The sequence below is a fragment of the Bufo bufo genome, chromosome 3 (assembly GCF_905171765.1).
Source record: "Bufo bufo chromosome 3, aBufBuf1.1, whole genome shotgun sequence".
NCBI lineage: Eukaryota > Metazoa > Chordata > Amphibia > Anura > Bufonidae > Bufo > Bufo bufo.
Window position 1 is genome coordinate 380,208,259 of NC_053391.1, and position 27,447 is coordinate 380,235,705.

The 27,447-nt window shown below is 41.7% G+C and overlaps 1 protein-coding gene across 1 annotated transcript in view; it reads right to left on the reverse strand.

The window, feature by feature from the left end:
* Nucleotides 1-6,180: 6,180 nt before the first annotated feature.
* Nucleotides 6,181-27,447, reverse strand: part of LOC120995473 (TATA-binding protein-associated factor 2N-like) — a 58,434-nt gene continuing 37,167 nt past the window's right edge. The window contains exons 8-16 of the mRNA XM_040424708.1: nt 18,843-18,877; nt 13,367-13,399; nt 13,176-13,282; nt 11,962-12,091; nt 11,719-11,841; nt 9,505-9,595; nt 9,328-9,413; nt 8,881-8,995; nt 6,181-6,448 (exon numbers count right to left, since the gene is read on the reverse strand). Of these exons, the coding sequence (XP_040280642.1) occupies nt 6,409-6,448; nt 8,881-8,995; nt 9,328-9,413; nt 9,505-9,595; nt 11,719-11,841; nt 11,962-12,091; nt 13,176-13,282; nt 13,367-13,399; nt 18,843-18,877 (760 nt within the window). The 3' untranslated portion in view covers nt 6,181-6,408. The remainder of the gene's footprint in view (nt 6,449-8,880; nt 8,996-9,327; nt 9,414-9,504; nt 9,596-11,718; nt 11,842-11,961; nt 12,092-13,175; nt 13,283-13,366; nt 13,400-18,842; nt 18,878-27,447) is intronic.

The following is a 27,447-nucleotide window of genomic DNA, read 5'->3' on the forward strand; positions in this document are numbered from 1 at the left end:
CTATTTTTTTGCAGAACGACCATGTAGGGACACAGTCATTTCCGTTTTTAATTTGCAGCACCAATGAAATGAATGGTTCAGCATACAGGCTGCAATATATTTTTTTAATGGAATGGACACGGGGGGGGGGGGGGCGTTTGTGTGGAAGAATGTAAACTAAATGGTATACTGACACCTGCTGGTCGATCAAAATATTTATGATATGTTACAAATGCTAATATAACAGTCGGATTCTAAATGTAGTATTTGGTTCCTAACATTTACACCTGCTTTTATATCATAATTTCATCATACAGGAAAGCCGTGTCTAACAATCAACATACAATTATATTTTCCTTGAATGAAAAATGTGAATATCACATCACCAAAACAGAGGACAGGGCATCAGAACAGCAGCACGGTGGCTCAGTGGTTAGCACTGGTGCCTTGCAGCGCTGGCACCGACCAAGGACAACATCTTCATGGAGTTTGTATGTTCTCCCCGTGTTTGTGTGGGTTTCCTCCGAGTACTCCGATTTCCTCCCACACTCCAAAGACATACTGATAGGGAACTTAGATTGTGATCCCAATGGGGACAGTTGGATGCTAATGTCTGTAAAGTTTCCAGATAATTGGTCCCCTGTAAGGCTGGGGCTATATGACAAACTGTGACATGTAAGTCTGAGAGAGGCTGTAAATTCACAACCAAATCTCAGAAAAGTCATACATGACATGCACTGTGGTCTATGATGGAAAGTTACATGTGAATTGTAACCAAAAAGTGTTGAATGCCATGGCACAACCCTAATCATTAGATGCAATGTTGCCATGCAAAACATGTCGCCGTGTAAACAGCCTTATTGTACTGCAGATCAGCTGACAAACGACTAAATTCCCAAAGGAAAAGATGCTCAATTATCGGCAGAACATCGTCCCATGTAAAGCATTTTAGACCTTTCTGCTGCTGAAGTTTGTTGTTGTGTCTGTCTCGCTTTGCCAAGAAGTTTCTGTGCATTTGGCAGCATAACCTGGGATTACTGAATGGAGAAAGTTACGGTAATAACTGCAAAATGGTTAGTTTTTAAAAGACTATTTTTTATTTTTCAGATACTATTCTGAGAAACCGATGTTAAAAACGGTCCCCGTCAATTGTATGGGGGATGTCCCCTTCAATTTCTACTGTAAACCAACCTTTTACCGAACTCTGGTTCAGTTCCAAGGTACCACTTGGAAGCGAAACAGTTCGGTAAAAGTTTTTTTAACAGTAGAAATACATTTTTGAAGTTATTACCCAAAGTCTTGCGAGACTTCATGAAGTACGGTAATAACTTCGGCTAATTGGAGCCAATACATTCTAATACTGTACAGAGCGCTCACTATGTACAGTATTCTAACAAGTTTTATGCGAATCGACTTTGGATGTTTCATCCGAAGTCGATTCGCTCATCCCTAACCCCAACCTCTGCAGTACCCTCAGTATATATTATACACCCCACAAAGCCCCCAGTATCTATAAAAGGCCCCACTATTGTGCCCCCAGGATTCTAGAATACCTCGATAGTGGCTTTAGTATATATAAGGAACCCCCTGTAAGAAAACAAAAAAAAAACACTTAATAGTGCCCTCAGTATAAATAATTCCCTCTATTTGGCTGGGTTCTATTAAAAAAAAAAAAAAACTAACCTAATTCAGCTCCCCCCAGTGCACAGTGTTCCCTTGCTTTCAAGTAGATAAAGTGCGTATTTATATTTTAACCCCTGAAAGGCACTTTTACTTGTTTTTAACTGGTGTTCTATTGGGTCCATATGACCATGAAAATGGCTAAAAAAAAAAAAGATTTTGTGAAACTCACCTGTAAAATCAGTTTCTCGCTTGATTTATTGGGGGACACAGACCATGGGTATAGCTGCTTGCTGCCACTAGGCTGAAAACTGTTAGCTCCTCCCCCGCCAGCTATACCCCCTCCGGCCAGGAGAGCCTTCAGTTTGTGCAAAAGCAGTAGGAGAAGCAGAGGGATATTACAACATCAACAAACTCCACGGTCAACGGACCCAAACGGGGGTGGGTGCTGTGTCCCCCAATGAATCAAGTGAGAAACAGATTTTTACAGGCGAGTTTCACAAAATCTCGTTTTCTAGCTTATATCATTGGGGGACACAGACCATGGGACGTCCTAAAGCAGTCCCTGGGGAGGGAACACAAAACAGAGTGAAGGTAGAGAACCTCGTGACAGTCATCACACAGCGGCCTGCAAGACCAGGCGGCCCAGAGCAGCGTCCGCAGAAGCACAAGCCCTCCTGGTCCACTTTGTCTTCTTGTGGGGGTCAGAGCGGTGGAATAAGCATCACCGGTCAGCCCCCCCCCCCAGGGATGCAGAGCTCTTAGTAGCCCTGGACCCCCAAACTAAAAGGAAAAAAATAAAAAATTAACAGCCACCCTGCAGAGGGGGTCTGCTCCTACACTAAGCTAAAAACTGAAGGCTCTCTCCTGGCCGGAGGGGGTATAGCTGGCGGGGGAGGAGCTAACAGTTTTCAGCCTAGTGTCGCCTCCTAGAGGCAGCAAGCAGCTATACCCATGGTCTGTGTACCCCAATGATATAAGCGAGAAATAGGATGTCCTATTTTTTGACAGCTGCTATTCACTGGCCATGTCAATAGCCCATTAGACATATTGGTTCTGAAAAACTGCCATACCAATAGCATTTCGTTTATTACATGTTAAAGGCCACTTGTGCCATTTATTCTCTACGGGACTGATCTGCCATTATGTGCAGTCCTATAGAGAATGGGAATGTCAAGATGCATGCTCAAAAAGCTGCTCTATTCTTTTTGGGTACGGAGCCCCCATTCTTGTGACTGGCGGGGTCCCAACAGTCTGCCTTCTTTCCAAAAATGCAACATACTGTACCACTTGGTGTTGCTTTAGCCATTATGGCTAGAGATGAGCCAATTTCACATTTTGAAATTCATTCACACTTCGCTTGGTGGTAAAAGGTGAATTGCGTTAAGGATTCCGTTACCACGGACCATAATGTAATTCTGAGACTGAATGCGTTATTTATTCCGTCATAACAGAAGTCTATGGGCTGCAAAACGAATCCGTCCCATTTCCAGTGCAGTGGAGTCCTCTCCTGTATAACAGGATGCATCAGTTTTGCAGCCCATAGACTACTATTATGACGGAATGAATAACTGAATGCCTCTAAAGGGATTCCATTAAGCATTCCGTCATAGAATTGCGTTATGGTCCGTGGTAACGAAATCCATAACACAATTCACCTTCTACCACCAAAGTGTGAACAAATTTCATAAGTGGAAATTCGCTCATCTCTAATTATGGCATTTAAAAATGCCACAGAAAAACCCAAAGACTGTAGGTGGCAAAAAAAAATTTCTCATGTGAAATTCATGCATGAAAGCACCCTTGGGGCTCTTTCACACAGCGGATTCCACGCACGGGATCCGCTCCTGTGAAAGAGCTAAGCCCCGTACCGGACAGCAGAGACACGGAGCATTAACATGACTGATAATGCTCCATGGCTGTGTGATCTTTTTACTACAAAATCACAGTGAGACAAAGTTGTCACCGAGATTTTGTAGTAAAAAGGTCACAAAGAGGCAAAGAGCATGAATCATGTTAATGCTCCGTGTCTCTGCTGTCCAGAACGGGGCTTTGCCTCACGCAGTGGATTACCTGCACGGCATCCCCTCATGTGAAAGAGCGCTTAGGCTACTTTTCTCATTGAAGCCAATGGAAAAGGATTAAGGACATTGATGAGAAGGAGACGTGATCAGTCATGTATTGTGCAGCACTTATGCCTTAAAAATAAAATAAAAAAAGTCTACCAAATACACTAATGTCTGCCAATGATTCTTCTGACGTGTATATTTCTTTGTTAACATTCTTTAAGGGGATTTCTGGGATTTTAATATTGATGACCTATCAGACACCCCCGCTTATCAGCTGGTTGAAGAGAAGGCTGAACGCCATGCCAGCGCTGCCTTCCGTTGTTTACCTGCTCACTGTCGACATCGCAGTGGTGAGCAGTGTAACTACAAGCCGTCCAATTCACTTCTATGGGACAGCTCATTCCTATTCAAGTGTATACTACAGAGCTGTCCCATTGAAGTGAATAGGAGGGCTTGTAGTTACACCTGCTCACCACTGCAATGTTCATGGTGGCGAAGGGAAGGCTGCCTTCTCTTCAACCAGCTGACAGACCAGTTCCTTCTCTTCAACCAGCTGATCAGTGCCGGACCACACAGATCTGATAGCGATGTCCTATCCTGGGGATGGGTAATCAATATAAAAATCCTGTAAAACCCCTTTAAAGATGCTCTAGAGATACTACAAAAATCAGAACTTATTCGGTCTTGTTTTTTTTGCCACTAAAACATCCCAGAATAACTGCTTGATGTTTGGTGGTGTTTGCAGCCTTTGTTTTTTACATTTACTATATAATTGGTGTTCACATACCAGACTTAGTAAAAACCATTACTGGAGAAAGGACCCAACACATCATTTGCAATCCATCGCATCAGAACTGAATTCTACTCCAGCTAGGAGCTGGAAAAGATTTCTGGTGTAATGTGTAGTTTTCTATCACGTTATTAAACGAGTTGGGATGAAAATCTCCTGCATTACATACCAACGACTTTTTGGAAAAATGTGTCAGAAAAACCTAAAGTCACAAATTTTGTCACATTTCAGTATGTGCAACAAAATCCAACTGCCATAGAGCTATAATAAAATTACCCTCAATGTGTCCTACCACTAGAGATTTTCTTCATGGTGTTTTTTTCTATAGATGTTATAAAACCAAAAGCCAGAAAGTAAAAAACCGCCATCTAATTGAGGCCAGTTTCAGATGAGCCTGTTCACTGTGTGGGAGCATAAATTCCAGGACTGAACTCTGCTCTTTTGAACGGACCGCATAGCATTATAATGATTTATAATGCTGTGTGTCACTGCACGACATCAGATGTAATGATTTGTACTTGACTGCATTATGTAGTCATGTATGTATGCATTATGGCTCCCAAAAAAAACATGTTTCAGGCAGTGAACACAATTGTCTGAAACTGGCCTATCAAAAAGTCCAGTTCTAAATAGATATAGTCAAAAGAAATAGGAAAAAAGTCTGGTACTGTGTTAGCCAATAGAAAACTAGTTTAGTGCTCTCATTAAGAGAAACAAAATAAGAGTATTGTAGGTTTGATACTTTTTAAAGCGAACCTTTCACCTGGATTTCACTTAATAAACTATCAAAAGTACCTTATAGATCATCGTCATTGTGTTAGCACACGGTCTTGTACCGCTTTTCTGGCATGTATATGCATGGAAAAATCGCTTTATAAAGTTCTCTTCTCCAGCTCCACAAGTCACTTTAGAAGTCAAGGGGGTAGCCCTTCCCTCACTCCAGGCTGTAACTCCCCTGCCCTAACCCCGCCTCTAAGCAGTCTAATTGACACCCGGCTCAGTCGCCGGGACCGCGCTTGTACAGGCGGCGCATGCGCCGTCAGACTCAAGTGCGATCCTGTAACTGAATCGCGCGTGAGGAAGAGAAGACAGGCAGGCATCGGGGACAGCGCATGCGCGATTCAGTTACAGGATCGTGCGTGAGTCCGACGGCGCATGCGCCGCCTGTACAAGCGCGGTCCCGGCGACTGAGCCGGGTGTCAATTAGACTGCATGGAGGCGGGGTTAGGGCATGGGAGTTACAGCCTGGAGTGAGGGAAGGGCTACCCCCTTGACTTCTAACGTGACTTGTGGAGCTGGAGAAGAGTACTTTATAAAGCGATTTTTCCATGCATATACATGACAGAAAAGCGGGACAAGACCGTGTGCTAACACAATGAGGATGATCTATAAGGTACTTTTGATAGTTTATTAAGTGAAATCCAGGTGAAAGGTTCGCTTTAAAGGCCAACAAAAATAGAAGTAATGATGTTACGAAAGCTCGCTATGTAACATCATTACTTCTATTTTGCTGGCCATTAAAAAGGTAACAAACCTTGTTTTTCTTAATTAGAGCACTAAACTAATTATAAATATATAGTGGCCTGCATTTCAGATTTCCCATAGACTTTCAGCTAACAGCTGGAGTAGGCATTTTTACAGCACTAAAACAAAAAAAAGTGCAAAAATACTAAACTAAAAATGCAAAAGCCCATGTATAAAAGCACAAAACCCACAAGCACATAAAAAGAAGTTATTTTATTGTATTACAAAAACACTTGTTTGGCAATATTTCATATTTTCATTTGTCAAATTGAAGAAATGGGGCAGAGTTCAGTAATTAATGAGTTTTCAAGAAAAAAAAAAATAGCTCACATTTCTGGGAAAGAACAAAACAAATCAAATAAACTTGTAACTTAATTCTAAGCACTCTGATGCCATATATAGAACAAAGAAGTAAGGAGCTTCAAGCTAGTAAGGTCTGTTGCGCTGGTCATTTCTAAAGTCATTCCTAGAACAAGAACAGAAAAAAAATGTTTAGAGATTTCAGTGTATAAAAAATGTGAAGCTGTAGTAGGCATCACCAGTAATAACCCTTTCATGACCGGGCAATTTAAATTTTTTTTTATTCCCAGCACTCCCAAAGCCATAACTTTTTAATTTTTCTGTTCACATAGCTGTATGATGGCTTGTTTTTTGTGGGACAAGATACCTTTTCTATTAGCACTATTGACGGTTGCATACAATGTGTTGGGAAGCGGGAAAAAATTATAAATGGGGTGAAATTGGGGGAAAAACCCGCAATTCCACAACAGTTTTTTGGGGTTTTGCTTTTATAGCGTTCCTTATACCATAACACTGACCAGTTACTTTCTTTCTCCAGGTCAGCACGAATCCAGCAATATCACATATGTATGTTTTTTATTGCGTTTTTATGCTGAAAAATAAAAACCTTTAAAAAATGTTTTTCTTTTAGTACCCATATTCTGATCCCTATAATATTTTTCTATTTATGTTTGCGGAGCTGTGTGAAGACTCATTTTTTGAGGGGTGATCTGTACTTTTAAGTAATACCATTTTGGGAGTGTACAACTTATTTTCACTTTATTACATTTTTTATTTTGGGAGGACAAAACAAAAAGAAAAACAACGAATCACCATTTTCCTTTTCTTCCTAACCTTCCTAGCACAACTACACTGCAACATGTGTCACGCGACAATATTTATGAAGATAGTCTATGGTGTCGCACTGCGACAGTCGCAGAAAAATCCATTTCGAATGGATTTTTTGCGACTGTCGTGTCACAGTGCAACACCATAGACCAGGGAAAGCCTACCTGCGGCTCTCCTGCTGTTGCAAAACTACAACTCCCAGCATGCCCAGACTACCTACAGCTATCAGCTTACAGCAGGGCATGGTGGGAGTTGTAGTTTTACAACAGCTGGAGAGCCGCAGGTTGGCCATGCCTGCCATAGACTATCATTATAAATATTGCCGTGCGACAAAATGTCGTCATGCAGTCCTAGCCTTAAACTTCTCCATAAATATCTTCCATTTACACCATAAGCTTTGATGGATATGCATTTTACTATAACCAGCTTTCTCAATAGAGCTATAAAGACTCCTCATATACACCCACTCTTTAACAGTGGGTACTTCTGTACTCATCCATCTTCTGGCCACTAATAAGCGAGTCATAAAAAAGGCTTTATACACTATAATCCGATTCATTCTCAATACATTATGCGGTATTTCACCCAATACACAAATGAAATTCGAGAAAGATAAATTAAGACCAAAAATGACACCAATCATTTCATAGAGACATTGCTAGAATGGATGAATTTTGGGACAATGCCACCACATATGAATAATGTCTGCTTTGGAGTTTGCACATCTAGGACATACAGCTGCAGTGCCTATTGAAAATTTCTGGAGCCAGATGGGAGTCACATATAACCGACGCAAAAGCATAAATTGAGTTACTCTATGCGCTGGATTCCTCAAACATCTACTCATTTGCCAGTACCTCCTCCATTGTTCCTCAAATATTGGGCCTAAATCCTTTTCCCATGCTAACCTACTAATACATCTTTCCCCCTCATCTAGAACTACTCTTCATTTTTTATATAATAGTGACACTAATTTATAATTACCCTTCCACTCAAACAAAATCTAATATTGCATGTGTAAATAACATCCTAGGTATCCTATCTTTAACTGGCAAAAGTTTTTGTTTTTCCCCCCCCTCCTGCTCTGAGGATGGTGGGTGGTAATGTGGATGGGTATTGTTTATTAAATGATCATGAAAAGGGGAGGAGGAAAGGGGAAAATATGAATGTTATATATAATTGTCGTCTTTTTTTTTTTCTTTATGTATTTGTTATTGTTGGAATAAAGAATAATTAAAGAAAGAAAAAAAAAAGACGAATCGGCCATTTTGACTATTTTTTTATAATTTAATAGAACGGGCATTTTTGCATGCTGGGATATCTATAATGTGTATTTGAATTTGAAAGGGAGGGTGATTTATAGTTTAGAAAAACTTACTTTACACATTTTTACTGTATTTCTATGAAGCCCTGCTACAGGCAGGGGATCCATACAAATTACTGAACAGCAGCCTCCTGTCACACAGGAGGATAGGGGCGGCCGCTCCAGCTCCCCTGATCCCCGCTAGTGGGAGCCAGAGCCCAGCCAGAATCGTGCGCTTCCAGGTTTTCAGCATTCAGATGCCGCGGTCGTGATTTACCACGGCATCTGAAGTGTTAAATCTCTGAGATCAGCATTAGCACTGGTCACGTACATTATGTGCGCATTAAAACACAGGTTAGAAATTGAATATGGAAAGTAGTCAATGATCCTGCCAAATGATATTCAATAAGAGTCAGAAAGGTAGAAGAATCAGAAGAGAAAATATATGGCCTATTTTTAAAAACTACCTGCCACCCATCTTTCCTCCATAGCCGCCTCTGTCACCACCTCGTCCACGTCCTCGATAGCCTCTGTCTCCACCATATCCACCTCTGTCACCACCATACCCGCCTCTTCCACGATCTGATTAGTGTTAAATAAACTCATTAACATAAAAAAAATTATTGTTCACAAATTTAACAAAAAATAGTCCTAATGCAAATGCTGAAAAAGGCTAATCAACGCCAACCGTTGCAGGGTATATTGCATTTGCATTTTAAATGCATACAAAGTGCCCCAATGCATTATGGGCCATTAGGGTACACACGTCAGTCACACAGTTTTTTTAAGCAATTAGCAAAAATTGCCTGAAAATCCTGCAATATGAATTCAATATGTAAAATACCCATCGAGAAAATACATAGAAGGTGCCAGCATTCAGTTACATTTTATACTTTTTTTTCGGCAAGACTAACCTCCACTTGGTCTAGAATCTTCTGGCCTGGGTTCACTGCACTGGTTACAAGAATCCCGTCTGGCAAAGTTTACATTTCCACAAGAACTGAAATTCACCAAGACAAATTACTTTTAACATGCACATTAAAAACCATGTTTTATATATTTCTTACTAATTTAAAAATAATAAAACTCACGGATTTGGGCACAACCAGTCTCCACCTTGTGGTGCACCACTAGACCCTCTGAAAGAGCCACGGCCCCCAAAGCTGCCACCACCCCTATGACCTAAGGGAAACATTTTTCTCCAGTTACATTTAAACACAGATTGCTAAATATACTGTAGGGGAACAAAATGTTACCAGAAAGGTTATTTGATTTCATTAACGCAAGATTCATTTGATATATAAAGGGGGGGGGGGGGGGGGGGTCACCTTTATAATCTTTTGAACAGACCCTACAACGTGGCCATAACTGGCGGTAATCATACTTGCCTGATCCCCGCCACTGGGCTCCAGCTACTTCAATACCCTGCCAGCTCTGCATGTCCCCTGTCTCCACGTGTCAGTCGGTTTGACAGCAGTCACATCACCCATGCAGCACGTGACTGTAGATAACTACAGGTTTTTCATTGCTGCCAGTTAGATGCCGCCATGCAAGTTTCTGTTGTCACTACATTAGTGACTTAGTATATGGCGACTACTGGATTATGTGATGTCCTTTCTTTAATGAGGAAACACTTTGAGGTTTACCTTTTTAACAGTTACTTTTTGTTGAAAATTAGATTTTTCAGTCGTAATGTGACCATTAATGGTTAAGTTTTAACATGCATATTCACCTGTTCGATTAATCAAGTATGGTTACCACCACACTGTATAGGGTCTGTACAAATGGTCATAAAGGAAAACAACCCCTATAAACTTAAACAGTAATTAAAACAAAGTGTAACCCTTGTAAAACAAAAACTAGAAAACCCTAAACTGAAAATGTTAGGGTACCCAAGGCTACATAAAAAAAATTGTGAGTTTTTGTAAAAGATTAGTTTATTATGGAACAAATAGATAACACAAATTAATACCAAATACACATGAAAAATAAAAAAAAGGTACAGATGCAATTATGGTATTATACGTAAACCAGTCTAGTAATTTGTATGAACTCACAATTGCCTAAAAAGTGAAGATAATAAAATATACACCGCCGGCCCAGCAGAGATAAATATATATCTATCGGATCCATATTATTAGAAGCAATAATGGCCATAAATCAAATACACATGTATTCACAGTACTCCTAAAATTAGGCTACTTTCACACTTGCGTTCAGAGCGGATCAGTCTGCATTATATTGTAGAAAAATTTCTAAGTGTGAAAGTAGCTTCAGACGGATCCGTCCAGACTTTTCATTGAAAGTCAATGGGGGACGGATCCGTTTGAAAATTGAGCCATATAGTGTCAAATTTAAACGGATCCGTCCCCATTGACTTACATTGTAAGTCTGGACGGATCCGTTTGCCTCTGCACGGCCAGGCGGACAGACGAACGCTGCAAGCAGCGTTCAGGTGTCCGCTTGCTGAGCGGAGCGGAGGCTGAACGCTGCCAGACTGATGCATTCTGAGCTGATCCGCATCCACTCAGAATGCATTAGGGCTGGACGGATGCGTTCGGGGCCGCTTGTGAGACTCTTCAAACGGAGCTCACAAGCGGAACCCCGACGCTAGTGTGAAAGTAGCCTTAGTTAGACAGTTGTCTCCTTCACTGGAATAAGTGATATGTCCAAAAGGGATAATGTTCTCCAACACAAGTATAGTAGGTATAGATTCAGGGATGGCTAACATCTTGTGAAACTACGACTCCCAGCATGCTCCATTGATTTCTATGGAGTTCTGAGAACAGCCAAGCAAGGGCACATCTTGGGAGTTGTAGTTTTACCACAGTTGGAGTGCCGGAGGTTAGCCATCACAGGCATAAAACCGCTTCTCACCTCAAAGGGGAGTGTTTTATCCGGAGATAAAGTGGCTGCGTGCACGATGTAGTGTTAACTGCTGGGTCCATTGTATATTTATTATCTTACTTTACTTTTTATGCAAATGAGATTTCTTATGAATTACTGGACTGGCTTACATATATGACGTTATTTTGTCTGTACCTTTATTTTCTATGTGTATTTTGTATTAAATTTATGTGCATTATCCATTTGTACTATAATAAACTATAATCTTTAAAAAAAAAAAATACTCACTTATGTATACCTTGAGCACCCTACCTTCAGTTCATAGATCTTAGGTAGGAATACTTGGCACATCTACATTATACCATTTGCATATCTCCGGGAGTGAGTCATCAAATTACCTAAAATAAACGACAACATTTCATAAAGCACAATAACTTCAGACTGGTTCCATTACTTACCACCTCCTCGTCTACCTCCACCACCACCAGATCCAGCACCAGGAGCACTTCCTCCCCCTTTCATAAATTCAGGCCGCCGAGTGGCAAAAGAGACTTTGATAGCAGTGCCCATAAATTCTTTTCCTGTGTGAAAAGTACAGTAAATCACCGTAGCAGTTATTAAGCAGGTTGCACAATCCATATACAATAGTGTAAATCACACTTACGGAAAAAACAATATTGGCGAACGCAATAAAATCTTACCATCAAACCAATCTATGGCTGCTTTAGCTGAAGGAGGATCATCAAATGAAACAGTCGCTTCTCCTTTGGACTTGCCAGTTTCCTTGTCAGTATAAATGTTTATCATTGGCTTTCCGGTCTTCTTATTAGTCTGCAAAAATAGGAAGTGTAACTGTGTTCGCCTAACTGGGCTGCACTTTGAAATCTTCACCATTTAGTAAAATGCTTTATAGCATTTAAAGGGTACCTGTAACTATGAAAGTGCAGTGTAGACTGATATATAATTTTCCAGGGAAAGATTCAGTAAAACTTGTATTTCATTTATTTAAATTCCTGCTCATTCTAGGCTGTGAAGTCAAGCAGACGGTCCTATTAGTGATCAACAGCCTTCCCTCTATTACTGTGTATACAGAGATAGCTGTCAATTACTGATAGGACCGCCTCCTTAACAGTCCCAAAAGAGCAGGAATTTAAATCAAAGTCAAGAAGGCGGTCCTATCAGTGATTGGCAGCTATCTCTGTGTACACAGTCATAGAGGGAAGGCTGTCAGTCACTGATAGGACCGTCTCCTGGACTTCAGAGCCCAGAATGAGCAGGAATTTAAATCAACGAAACAAAAAAGTTTTACTGAATATTTCCCCTTTTCCACAAAACTATCAATCTGCTCTGCTTTTCCCTCTCTATAGCATGCTGTGCTCTGCTCAGACACCATGTTCAACATGACATGTTCCCTTTAACTAAACTGGATAACCCAGCTTTCTACCCTAGGACAGGCCATCAATATCAGATATGTAGACTCAGCACCCCCACTGATGAGCTGTTGGAAGAGGTCGAGGCACTGCAGCCTTCTCAGTAAGGCCTCATGCACACGGCCGGGTAACCACGGACCGCTCTCGGCCGTGGAACACGGCCATGTGCATGAGGCCTAAGGCATCGCAAAGTGATGTAAACATTGAATGCCGTATTTTTCATAGCACTGCACCCTTGTTCCAATTATATGAATGTGATTCAGACACGTGAGGACAGCTTTACAATATACTGGTTGTATCACAAGTTTCCCAATTATTTTTAACCCTAAACTACTGTTTCAAACGTAAAGGGTGAAATTAACAGCCTATCCGACATGCAGATTTGCTACCACAAGTTACTTCCCTTGTGGACATACCCCTAATAGGCCCTCAGTACATGGATCCCATTAAGAAAACGTGGATTTTTACACTTTAAACACTTTCACCTTTATAATGCCAATCTGTTTGAAGTAGTCTGCCACTTGATCTGAATCAGCATCTTCATTTAGTCCTTGCACAAATATCGTGTTATTGTCAGAATTGTCCTGATCATCTATAAAATGAAAACACAGCTATAGTAGTACCCGGTCACTTGTGAAATCATACCCACTTCAGCTACATGTTACCTTATTCTTACCTTGCTCAGGTTTACTACCATAATCTTTAGATCCTGAAAAAAGTACAAAACAAGATATTGGGAAAAGGAAAATTTTACATTTTAGAGATTCCCTTCCAGTATTGTAACTAAAGCCACCCAAAAAGTCTTGCAATGAGTGATAAGATTTATGCATTTTTACAAAACCAATTGTGTGGTTATGAGCCAAAGTTTAACCCCCCCCCCCCCCCCCAATAGAAAACAAAACGTAATATATAGGGGCAGTGCATTTAAAGTCATTATCTAAATATACCCTACTCTTGCTGCACAGTCAACACAAAACAAGCACGTTAATTATACTTTTATACATTTAAAGTGAATCGGTCACCAGTTTTATGTTGTCGTACCTGAGGGCAACAGACTGACAAAAATGGGTTACTTTTTTTTTACCCAGTTTCTTAAAATCTGGGGGAGAACCTCCAGTGTAAGTCAAAATGCATTTGGACAGTCTTCAGACTCTCTCACTATTTCACATTTTGTTAGGTTGTGACCCTTGCTAAAATAAAAGTTTTTCCCCCATTTCCCTCAACAAAGTGACAACAGAATTTTAGAAGTTTTTGCAAATTTATTCAAAAGGAAAAACTAAAATTTCAAATGGACGTAGAGTATTCAGACCCTTTGCTACAACACTTGGAATTTAGCTCTGGGGATCTCCTATTTCTCTTCATCTATGAGATGTTTCTACACCTTAATTGGAGTCCACCTGTGGCAAATTCAATTGATTAGACAGGATTTGAAAAGACATGCTCGTCTATACAAGGTTCACCGCCGACAAGGCTTATCAGGGCAAAAACCAATCTATGAGGAGGAGAGAAGTGCCTGTAGAGCTCAGAGACAGGATAGTGCGAATGCACACATCTGCAGGAGGGTACAATTTTTTTTGCTGCACTAAAAGTTCCACAGAGCACACTGGCCTTAATAAATCTGAAGTGGAAGAGGTCTGGAGCAACCAGGACTCCTCCTAGAGCTGGCCACCCCACAAAGCTAAGTAACTGTGGGAGAAGGACCTTTGCAAGAGATGACAAAGAGCCCAATGTTAACTCTGGCCAAGTTACAAGTATCCTTTGTGCTGATGGGAGAAACTTGCATTAGGTCAACTATTACTGCAGCACTCCACCCATCTAGGCTTTATGGCTGGAAAAACGGCCTTTCTGCAGCAAGACAGACGAAAGCCTGTATGGAGTTTGCAAAAAACACCTAAAAGACTCTCAGACTGTGAGAAACAAGATTCTCTGGTATGACAAAACCAAAGATTTAACTTTTTGCCCTGAATACCAAGTGTCATGTCTGGAGGAAACCAGGCACTGCTAATCAACCCTTCAATGAATCATGGTGCTTTTTCAGCAGCTGGGAAAGGGAGACTGGTCAAGAGTTAAGAGAAATCTGAATGGAGCAAAGTACAGCGACATTCTAAATGAAAACCTGATCGAGTGCTCTGGACCTCAGATTGGGCTGGAGGTTCACCTTCCAACTAGATAATGACGCTAAGAACACAGCCAAGACAACACAGGAGTGGCGTAGGAACAAATGTGAATGTCTTTGACCCAGTCAGAGCCCTGACAAACCCAATATAACATCTCTAGAGAGAACTGAAAATGGCTGTCCGACTGTCCCGATCCAACCTGACAGAGCTTGAGAGGATCTGCAGAGAAGAATGGCAGAAAATCCCCAAATGTGCAAAGCTTGTAGCATCATAGACAAGACGACCGGAGGCTGTAACTGCTGCCAAAAGGGCTTCAACTAAGAAGAGTAGAAAGTCTGAATACTTAAGTCAATGCAAGATTTTAGTTTTTCATTTTCAAAAAATAAACAAAGATTCTAAACATTCTGTTTTCACTTATTTTACTACTAAGTGTAGAATGACTGGGAAAGACTTGTTTTTTTTTAATTTTTATTTTAGCATAGTGCCGCAAAATAAAATGTGCAAAAAGTGAAAGCGCTTGAAGACTTTCCAAATGCACTGCATACATACTGTACATGAGAAGAAATCTTGTGCCCTATATTAAGCAAACTCCAGGGCAAGGCTCGCATTGGTGCTGCTTAATGGGGATTATAAGAATGACTGGACAAAAAGAAATAAGTGACCTGGTGTTCAGAACAGGTATGTCAACAGTGTATGATCTCATGTAGGACAGCATAAAAAAGATGATATTCACTTTTATGGTAAGTTCACTTTCTTGGCGTTTGTTTTGTTGCCGTTTTTGGCAAACATTCCAGCTCCAAAAGGTTGCTGGAAGTCAATGGGAAATGCACGACAAACAGGCATTATTGGCATGTTTTTTGTTTTTTTAAATGCTTTAGGATACATGCACACGACCGTATGTGTTTTGCGGTCCGCAAAACACGGATGGCGTCCGTGTGCGTTCCGCAATTTGCGGAACGGAGCGGACAGCCATTAATATAACTGCCTATTCTTGTCCGCAAAACAAACAAGAATAGGCCAGGTTACTTTTTTTTTGCGGACCACGGAACGGAGCAACGGATGCCGACAGCACACAGAGTGCTGTCCGCATCTTTTGCGGCCCCATTGAAGTGAATAGGTCCACATCCAAGCCACAAATACTGCGGCTCGGATGCGGACCAAAACAACGGTCGTGTGCATGAGGCCTTAGGTGGAATTTTTGCCAGTGTTTTCAAGTCACAGTATTCTGTAGTTCTGGCATTTTTTCTTGCATAGATCTCCACTATGCAGCGTTTGTTGGTAAGTTTTTATGGCGCTTTTGCATGTTTTTTTTTTTTACCAATGCATTTTGGCACGCAGAAGATATATTTTTACTCATATGCAAATAAACAATTAGAGCACTTAAGAGGCTGGGCTGGATATTCTGAGCACTGCTCTGTAACACGCCCCTCCCCTTGATTGACAGGGCTAGACATCAGGCTGAGCTTATACATATCTACTGTACATGTGTATTATACACACTGAACTATAGCTTCACCACATTGAGATCTGCTCAGAAACCTAATATACATGTTACTGCTTTATTCACAAGCACAATATATGAATATAGACATCAGTAATGTGTGATAAGGTCTACGAATAAACCAGTATAAAAACACTATTTTCAGTATAGTATGGCATTAAAGGATTATGTATTTATTATAGTATAGCCTCTAAATATGGTTTTAAAGAAAAAAAACAAACAAACATGTCTCATGGAACTTGAACCAGAGATGTCCCATACATACAAGGCAGACCACTATACCACCAAGCTAAGGGCTCTTTCACACTTGCGTTGTTGTCTTCCGGCATAGAGTTCCGTCGCCGGGGCTCTATGCCGGAAGAATCCTGATCATGATTATCCCAATGCATTCTGAATGGAGAGAAATCCGTTCAGGATGCATCAGGATGTCTTCAGTTCCGGAACGGAACGTTTTTTTAGCCGGAGAAAATACTGCAGCATGCTGCGCTTTTTGCTCCGGCCAAAAATCCTGAACACTTGCCGCAAGGCCGGATCCGGAATTAATGCCCATTGAAAGGCATTAATCCGGATCCGGCCTTAAGCTAAACGTCGTTTCGGCGCATTACCGGATCCGACGTTTAGCTTTTTCTGAATGGTTACCATGGCTTCCAGGACGCTAAAGTCCTGTTTGCCATGGTAAAGTGTAGTGGGGAGCGGGGGAGCAGTATACTTACCGTCCGTGCGGCTCCCGGGGCGCTCCAGAGTGACGTCAGGGCGCCCCACGTGCATGGATGACGTGTCGCATGGATCACGTCATCCATGCGCATGGGGCACTCTGACGTCATTCTGGAGCGCCCCGGGAGCCGCACGGATGGTATACTGCTCCCCCGCTCCCCACTACTGCTATGGCAGCCAGGACTTTAATAGCGTCCTGGGTGCCATAGTAACACTGAACGCATTTTGAAGACGGATTAGTCTTCAAATGCTTTCAGTTCACTTGCGTTGTTACGGATCCGGCGGGCACCTCCGGCAAATGGAGTGCACGACGGATCCGGACAACGCAAGTGTGAAAGAGGCCTAAAGCATTACCACATAAGGATGCATTATTTTCCTATGCTTATGAGCCATCACCAATTACTGGGGCTTTTATAATCCTATTACGCTTGTGAATAAAGCATTAATATGTAGATTCCCTTTCTGGGCAGATCTCAGTGTGGTGAAGCTATAGTACATAGTGTATATGATATGCAGATGCTAGGACACAGCTCTGCCCTCAGCCTGATGTCTTGCAGAGCACAGGGGGTGTTACATAGCAATGTTTTGAATATTCAGCCCCGCCTCTTAGTGCTCAAAATTCTCATTTGCATATGAATAAAAACACAGCTATCTCTGCAGCTGTTTAGCATACAGACAAAAGAAAGGTATTGTGTTAATCAGCATGATGAGCCCTACCAGCCAGTATGCCTGGTTTAATAGGGTTGATCCTGGTGACAGAGCCTGTTTAACATGGGGCAGAATGGCAAAATGCATGACACCCATGGCCAGTATGTGTTTTGCAGATCGCAAAACAGATATGGTCATGTGCATGGGGCCTTAGTCAGCTGATAGGTGGGGATACTGGGACTTAATCACTCAGCAACCTGATATTGGTAGCCTAACTTTAGGACAGGCCATTAATCGGAGCCTGGTTGCCTACCCCCACAAGAACATTTCATTTGTGTGCAGGTAGCTTAATCTTGTGAATTTAGATATCGTTATAGGAAACCAAAAAGTGCACTTCTGAACTAAATTATTCACAGCTAAGCACGGTCATGATATCTGTTGGCTGCCTATACAAATAAAATACTAAATGCTACTACTGGTCGCTAGTATCCAATGCACATAAGGGGTACCTCAACCGTGAGTTAAAGCAAATTGTGACCGATTTTATTTTCTTACAATGCACAAGAAATACAGTTGAACCTGAATAGATAGCTTATGAAGCAGTTAGAATCAAGATTTTTTTAAAGGACAATGCTGTCTGCTTCATGGATGGTCAATAGTTACGGTAATCTGCCTTGTTGGGTTACTAAATTTATGAAAATTCCACATTTGACATTACATTCCCAAAACAAGTCGGACCAACAAATAGGACAAAGTCTCCAATTTTCACAGCATGACATTTTTTATATATGAGGCACTAAGTTCAAATTAGGAAGCATCTGCCAGTTTAATGGTTTAGAGACACAGAAGCAACCACCATGGGATCCTTGTATAGAATATACTTTAGGATTAGTTTTCTCCTAATTGTTGAAAACCAAATTCTGGAGCAACTTGCTTTAACAATACAATGAGCAAATGATCCAGCAATGAACTTTCAGCAGCAATAGATTAAGTAGAAAAGCAGTGCTGGAAGATTTTCTTCACAGTCCTTACCCTAGAAGCAGTCCGCACACTTGGCTTTTGAATGTATCTTTGCTCACAGAGATACGACAGCACTTATTACTGGCCTGAAACAAGCTGAGGAGTCCTGTTCAATGCAACAGGAATTCCACCGAGTTTTTCTGGGCACTTACCACCAAAATTTTTGAAGCCACCTCGGTCGCCACCGCTGCGGAGGAAAAAGTGGAGACATGATTTTTTTTAACCCCCCTTTACCACATACGGCTGTTGAACTCAGAAACCCCAAGCAGCTGTCAAGATCAGTGTAGCTTCCCATATGAAAAAAATCCCATGTACATTGCTATTAAACAGACTTTACCATTTCAGGTTCTCCGGGATGAAGAAAGAAATGAGCTTGAAAAATGCTTTAATGGAGGACACTTTGAAAGTAGTAGAAATCTCAGTGTGTACACATGCGTCCATACTGCCACACCAAGTATTTTTTACCAGTCAGTACACTAAGCCTAATTAACATATCCTGGAGAATATCTTTAAAAGGGTTGTCTCACTTCAGCAAATGGCATTTATCATGTAGAGAAAGTTAATACAAGGCACTTACTAATGTATTGTTATTATCCATATTGCCTCCTTTCCTGGCTGGATTCATTTTTCAGTCGCATTATACACTGCTCATATCCAGGGGTTATGACCCTGCAATTCAGCAGTGGTGGCTGTGCTTGAACACTATAGGAAAAAGAGCTGGTCTCTGGTGGCCAGGATTGTGAGCGCACATGGGCACCTCGTTGAAACGAGAAATGTAAAACGCAATGAAGAATGAATCCAGCCAGCAAAGGAGGCAATATGGACAATCAGCAAATGGGATTATGTAGACAAAATTTAATACAAGGCACTTACTAATGTGAGACAACCCCTTTAAAGGGAGTCTGACAGCAGTTTGACCATGCAACCTGTAAAAACAGAAAAGTGAATAGGAAAGTTTATTCTGCAAATTTCCACTCCTGCAAGTGCCCAGGAGACAAAGCTTCTATGTGAAGTGCCCCCTTAATTGCACTGCCCCTCTCCTCTGCTGAGTGACAGCTGTAGTGTTCTCAGAATTGGGGTGGGGGGCTACTGCTAAGCAGCTCAATACAGAGCACTTTACCGTGAAGTGTACTTTCAAGAACAGAACTTGGCAGAATAAAACTTAATATGAACACAACTCCTGATAAGAAAAACTCTAAAGTATGACCTGTTCTACCCTGCCCTCACCTAGTGTAGTCAGCAGTTCTGCATGGACAAAACTGCTCTGACAGGCTTTTTTTAATGACAAATTGATTCAAAATTACAATGCTTACCAGTTTGAAACACAGAGGACAGTCCGTCTTGTGAAAATATAAGCATAAATGTGTATAATCAAAATACTTTATTTTTTAAAAACCCTGCAGCTCAGTGCCTTCCCATTTTCCCTTAATGTCAGTGAATCTTTTTTAGAGAAATTCCTGAAACCATTTTCAGTGTTTGTCTCTTCTGTACTGTGGATCAAAATAGTTATTTCTAGTAATGGGAGAACAAGGGAATGCAATTGGAAGGTGTTTTGGACAATTTGGACATGTCATGGGCTTGAGGCCTAAAAAAAAACAAAACGAAAAATTGTGTGCAGACTGCTGTCCTCCATACAGAGACGCCAGCTTGTTGTCCTGCTAATTTTTAATTGGATTAATTCAATCGATAGAGACTACAATAAGAAAGCATTAGACAAATTCTACTTATCTAGTTCAGATGTATATGTTAAAGGGCTCCAAATACCTTCAGGGCCATTTTTATCACTGCATTTTACTTATTTTGGACTAAACAAAATTTCAGTTCTTTATTAAAAATGTATTAAAGAAGTTTCTCGTTAACTGTTAAATTGTAGCCTAGCTGTGAGAATCTTTCACTTTGAGCTGTCATCTGACCGCTACGTATAGCAGTTACCTCTGAACTAATAACAGCTCATAAACACTTATTTAAGCCATATTTTTTTTATCAGTTAGGGTACTTTCACACTAGCGTTATTCTTTCCCGTATTGAAATCCAGTAAAGGGTCTCAATACCAGAAAAAAAAAACGCATCTGGAACTGCCGGCCGGATTCTAACAACGCTAGTGTGAAAGTACCCCAAGATGAGAATGGAGCTATAAAGCGTGTTTGTTAGATGTCTGGAGATCAGAGATAAGCTATATGTGCCGTCAGTTTAGTTCCCTCATTGGACACAGTAAATGCAGAACCTGCTAATAGAGAATCTCAACCATGTACAGAGAAAGGCGCTGCAATATTAATAAAGAGCAAATGGCAATGATATTTAGCTCAAAATGAGTACAATGCAATCATTTAAAAAATTGCCCCCAAAAGGTGTACATAGCCTTTAAGTTCAAAAACCTGTCCCCACGTCTACGGAATATTAGGAACAGTGAACTATGAACACATGCCTTTTTCACAAAGAGTAAGAAAATAAGCACAAATCAAATCATTCCCAGAACATTATGAAGGCATGTGTAAAGTGTAAACTGGGACTTAAAGGTTACCTGGCATCAACTGGAACATTGAGATATTTCATCTATTCAGTTCTGGTGAATATGTGAAATTATGTGCACGTAGACACAGGCTTAAGTGACATGTATGAACATCTGTGTGTTAATTTAACTCAGTTTTGTTTGGCTGTTAACCCTTGCTTTGTTACTGGAAAAAATTGAAAATTTGCCAGAAATTTCATCTCTAATTTCCATCAATTCTTGTGGAACACCTAAAAGGTTAACAAAGTTTGTAAAATCAGTTTTGAATACCTTGAGGGGTGTAGTTTCTAAAATGGGGTCATTTTTGGGTGGTTTCTATTATGTAAGCCTCACAAAGTGACTTCAGACTTGAACTGGTCTTAAAAAGTGGGTTTTGGAAATTTTCTGAAAAATTTCAAGATTTGCTTCTAAACTTCTAAGCCTTGTAACTAGGGATTGACCGATATTGATTTTTTAGGGCCGATACCGATAATTTGTGAACTTTCAGGCCGATAGCCGATAATTTATACCGATATTCTGGGAATTTTCATTTTTGAGAAAAAAAAAAAATTCCTACACAAATCTGCTGAAAATTAATATGTTTATTGTTAATGTGTATTTTTTTTGTTTATTGTTAATGTGTATTTTTTTTTTATAAATCTTTTTCATTTATACTTAATATTTTTGTGGTTTTTTTTTTACTAACTTTTAACCCCCTTAGGGACTAGAACCCTTGTCCTATTCCCCCTGATAGATCTCTATCAGGGTGAATAGGATCTTACACTGTCCCTGCTGCTCTGTGCATAGTGCACACAGCAGCATGGAGCTGAACATGGCAGCCAGGGCTTCAATAGCGTCCTGGCTGCCATGGCAACCGATCGGAGCCCCAGGCTTACACAGCTGGGGCTCCGATCGGAGGAGCAGGGGAGAGGGGATCCTGTGGCCACTGCCACCAATGATTAATACTGGGTGGGGGGGGGGGGGGGGGGGGGCGCACTGCGCCACCAATGATTAATACTGGGGGGCTTGGGGGGGCGCACTGCGCCACCAATGAAGATAAGTCTATCGATCATTCATATACAGGAGGCGGGAGCTGGCTGCAGAATCACATAGCCGGCTCCCGACCTCTATCAGCGGTAGCTGCGATCCGCGGCACCTGAGGAGTTAACTACCGCGGACCGCAGCTGCCGCTCATAGAGGTCGGGAGCCGGCTATGTGATTCTGCAGCCAGCTCCCGCCTCCTCTATATGAATGAATGAAAGGCTTATCTTCATTGGTGGCGCAGCGGCCACAGCCCCTCCCCTCCTCTTATGTTCTATCCCCTCATTGGCGGCAGCGGCAGCAGCAGCACAGGGGGAGGAGACACTGCTTCCTTCTCCCCTGTGCTGCGGAGGGAACACAGAGAGCGCTGTCAGCAGCGCGTTCTGTGTTCCCAATACGTTATCGGTATATCGGCAAAATAGATGCCGATACCGATAACGTTCAAAATCCTCAATATCGGCCGATAATATCGGCCAAACCGATAATCGGTCGATCCCTACTTGTAACGTCCCCAAAAAATAAAATTACATTCACAAAATGATCCAAACATGAAGTAGACATAAGGGGAATGTAAAGTAATAACTATTTTTGGATTTATTACTATTATAAAAAGTAGAAAAATTTAAATTTCTTATAAATTGTTGGTAAATCTGTTTTTTTAGAAATAAAAATGACTTTTTTTACTCAATTTTACCACTGTCATGAAGTACAATATGTGACGAGAAAACAATCTCAGAATGGCCTGGATAAGTAATTTTTAAATTAATCACCACCTAAAGTGACACTGGTCAGATTTGCAAAAAATTGCCTGGTCCTTAAGGTGAAATATGGCAGGGTCCGTATGGGGTTAAACAAACAATGTAGTTTTTGATGGAGTACAAATTTCTTATGATGGGAAGTAGGACTTTTCACCCTGTACACTGGTTTTCTGGGGTAAAAAAAAAAATAAAAATAAAAAATAAAATAAAAAAAAAAGGAATACATTTTGACAACATTTTTTGAGCAAAAATTAGCGACTTAGCTATTTTACAGTGCTCATGCCACATTTAGAAAGTGGGGAGGTCAGCTAGGATTCTTCGAGGGGTGTATCTGACTCCATAGCCTAATTTTACAAAGCCTTAAAGATACCAAACTGTGGGACAAAGATAGACTATATTTACTTTGGCTTCAGAACCTGAGAAATTGCTGAGTACAGAAGGAACGCAGAACTGATGCGTGAAAAAAAAAAAAACCGCTCATGTACACAGACCCATTGAAATGAATGGGTCAGGATTCCGTGCGGGTGCTATGGGTTCACTTCACACATTACACCTGCAGGACAGTAACCTGAAGGTTTACAAACATTGCTTGTTAGTGTATTACACTGTGTAAGGCCTCTTTCACACAAGCGAGTTTTCCGTCACGGGATATATATGATAATATCTTATGAGTGCGGGACAATAGCCCCGCGGGCGGCCTGACATGCACAGCATCATTGTAATCTATGATGCTGTGTACTCCCGTGCGCACGATCAATGCCGCTCCAGGACATATGGCCCGCTCACAGACCGTACATCTCAGAGGGCATACGTTCATGTGCAAGGGCCCTAAAATTGGGGTTTTAAACTGAAAATCAGCACCAAAATCTACAACAAAAACCACACTAATCCAGCAATAAATAGTATTGATTATACACGGCTTTCTGCAGTTTGGTGGGGATTTCATCCGGGCCTTCTGAATACAAATACGCTACTTGTGCAGGTAGCATTAAAGGTGTTGGCTCACTTCAGTAAATGGCTTTTATCAGAGTCAGTACAAGACACTTGCTAATGTACTGCGATTGCCCATATTGCCTCCTTTGCTTGATTATTTTTTTCCATCACATAAAAAACTACTCATATCCTGGGGTTATGACCACCCTGTAATCCACCAGCGGTGGCCGTGCTTGTACACTATAAGGAAAAGCACCAGCCTATGTGCGCTCCTGGCCACCAGAGAGGCTTGCACTTTTTCCTACAGTGTGCAAGCACGGCCATCGCTGATTGATTGCAGGGTGGTCGTAACCATGGAAACAAGCAGTGTATAGTGTGATGGAAAAATGAATCTAGACTGAAGGAAGCATTATGGACAATAACAATATTAGTAAGTGCCTTGTATTAACTTTCTCTATATAATCAATACCACTTGCTGAAGTGACACAACCCCTTTAACTTTCAAATGTTTCCATCCAATAGAGGTGCAGGGTGGCTTATTTTGCAGCTTGGGTTTCATTATTCCAATGGCAATGGTCTCAGGATGCATTATGGTTGTCAGTCGCAATGAGGCGAATGCTTTTGGAGGATGGTCTGGTGTCACGAAGGGCAGCAAAGAAGGCACTTCTCTCTCCAAGAAAAGATCAAGGACAGACTGACATTCTGCAGGAAGCACAGGGATTGGACTGCAGAGGACTACAGTAAGGTGATTTTCTCTGATGAAGCCTATTGAGACTGTTTGGGACATCTGGCAAAATTACTGTGAGCGCTACCATCAGTCCTGTGTCATGCCAACAGTAAAGTCTCCCGAGACAATTCATGTATGGGGCTGATTCTCATCCAAGGGAGTGGGCTCACTCAAGATTTTGCCCTGAATAAAGAATAGTATCAAAACGTCCTCCAAGAGCAACTTCACCCAACCTTCCAGGAGTAATTTGGTGATAAATTAGGCTTTTTCCAGCATGATTGAGCACCATGTCACAAGGGAAAAGCGATAACCAAGTAGCTTAAACTACTTTCACACTAGCGGCAGGACAGATCCGACCTGCCGCTATTTCGTTGTGCCGCCGGACCACCGCTCCGTCCATATTGACTATAATGGGCACAGGGGCAGAGCACCGGCGCAGCACGGCGAGAGGCCGCCAGACTAAAGAGTCGGACATGCAGTACTTTTAGTCCGGCGGATTTTCGCCGTGCTGCGCCGGAGCTCCGCCCCTGTCCCCATTATAGTCAATTGGGAAGGAGCGGTGGTGCGGCGAAATAGCGGCAGGACGGATCCGACATGGTGAACAGCCTGTCGGATCCGTCCTGCCGCTAGTGTGAAATGAACCCTTAATGAACAAAATATTGAAATTTTGAGTTCATGGCCAGGAAACTCCCCAGATCTCAATCCCACTGAGAACCTGTCGTCAATCTTCAAAATGAGGGTGGACAAATAAAAACACAAATTGTGATAAACTCCAAGCACTGATTAGGCAAGAATGGGTTGCCCAACAGGGTTTGGCCTACGAGCTGATATCCAGTACGCCAAAGCAAACTGCAGAAATCTTGAAAAATAAGGGTGAACACCGGAAATACTGAGTTGTCACATAGACCATGTATTTCTCAATAAAAATTAAATAAAACATATGAAATGCGTTAAGTGTACCAGAGTAACATCTGACAAAAAGATCCAAAAACATTGAAGCAGTAAACACTGCATTAACCAAAATGTGTGACTTTTGGCCATGACTAGACTGAACTTTGTTGAAAGAAGAGGTCATCAAATAGTGATATCCTATCAGTTTATTTTCCGATTTATTCTATTTCCTGAACATGATTATGGGGGCAGCCATCTTGCCGGAGCTGTTCTTAACAGCAGTTAGTAAGGATTAAAGGGAACCTGTCACCATGTTCTGACATAAAACCAAATGTACCTTAATGCTTATTTACCCCGATAGTTCCCAGCGATCGATCCATAATCTTCTCAGGACTAACCTGTCCTATTTTATCGCCCTATAACACTTTCCCGCCTTTTATGCTAACAGAAGAGTCATATCTTACATGCTTGACCAGAGAAGAGTCATATTTTCGCAGAGTCAAGCTCCTCAGCTCTGCCGAAGAAACGTCCCTACAGAAAATCTCGCCTGAGCATCCTTGCTTCGAGTCAAGGTAAGCACGCCCCCTAACCGTCTCCTCTTTTGTTAGATTAACAGCCTGCAGTGTGGCTGGGATCGCATAAGTCTCGCACAATCGTGGTGCGCTCCTTGGTAAGGCGCGATCCTGTCTCCGGCTACCGCTGTTAACCAGGTTTCAGTGGTGCACTACACATGCGCGAGACTTGTGCCATCACAGGCGCGCTGCAGGCTGTCAATCTAACAAAAGAGGGGACGGTTAGGGGGCGTGCTTACCTAGACTCAAAGCAAGGAAGCCTCATTTGCATACGACCTGTGGGGGAATAAAAGTTGTTTTACAGCGATCATGCGCCTCAGACATCTTACACAAGATCATTAGAAGCCAGATGTTAACAGCTTTAAGGTACTGCTGGCGGTTTATGATCCATTTTGGTGCTGACAGGTTCCCTTTAAGAAAATCGCTTTACGGCAGCCACATGGGCCATAGACACAATGGTCAGGAGGGGACCTCATTGACTTCTATGGGAGATGTTTCTAGACAGGCTCTGTGACCAGTGCGGAGGTCATTGTATAAGGGAATAATAGAAAAGCTCTGACAATCAGCTATTGTGAATGGTGGATCCTGTTTTATCTGTTATTCTAATCCTATTTGTAATGATGCAACCCCTGTGTATAGATAAGCAGATAACTGCAGTAAAGTGATCTGGACAGACCAAGAAGTGGTGCCATTTAGACTTAGTGGCCAGTATGAAAACTGCAGGATTTTTTGGTTTTAGCTTAAATATAGATATTGAAATGTAAAATTAAGTATCAAATTGTTTTTTAAACATAAAAACTTGACTTAAAGAGGACCTTTCACCGATTATTACACTATGAACTAATTATACAGACATGTAGAGCGGCGCCCGGTGATCTCACTGCACTTACTATTATGCCCGGGCGCCGCTCCGTTCTCCCGTTATGCCCTCCGGTATCTCCGTTCCCTAAGTTATGGTAGGCAGAGTCTGCCCTTGTTCTTCTGTAGCGCTGGCCAATCGCATTGCAGAGCTCACAGCCTGGGAGAAAATAACCTCCCAGGCTATGAGCTCTGCGCTGTGATTGGCCAGCGCTAGAGCAAAACAAGGGCAGACTCCGCCTACCATTACTTAGTGACTGGAATCTCCGCCTACTATAACTTAGTGAGCGGAGATACCGGAGGGCATAGCGGGAGAACGGAGCGGCGCCCAGGGATAATAGTAAGTGCAGGGAGATCCCCGGGCGCCGCTCTACATGTCTGTATAGTTAGTTCATAGTGTAATAACCGGTGAAAGGTCCTCTTTAATAGGTCATTTTCTGATACAACATTCCATTTAAGGAGTGTGGCTTTGGCTGACTGCAGTTGATC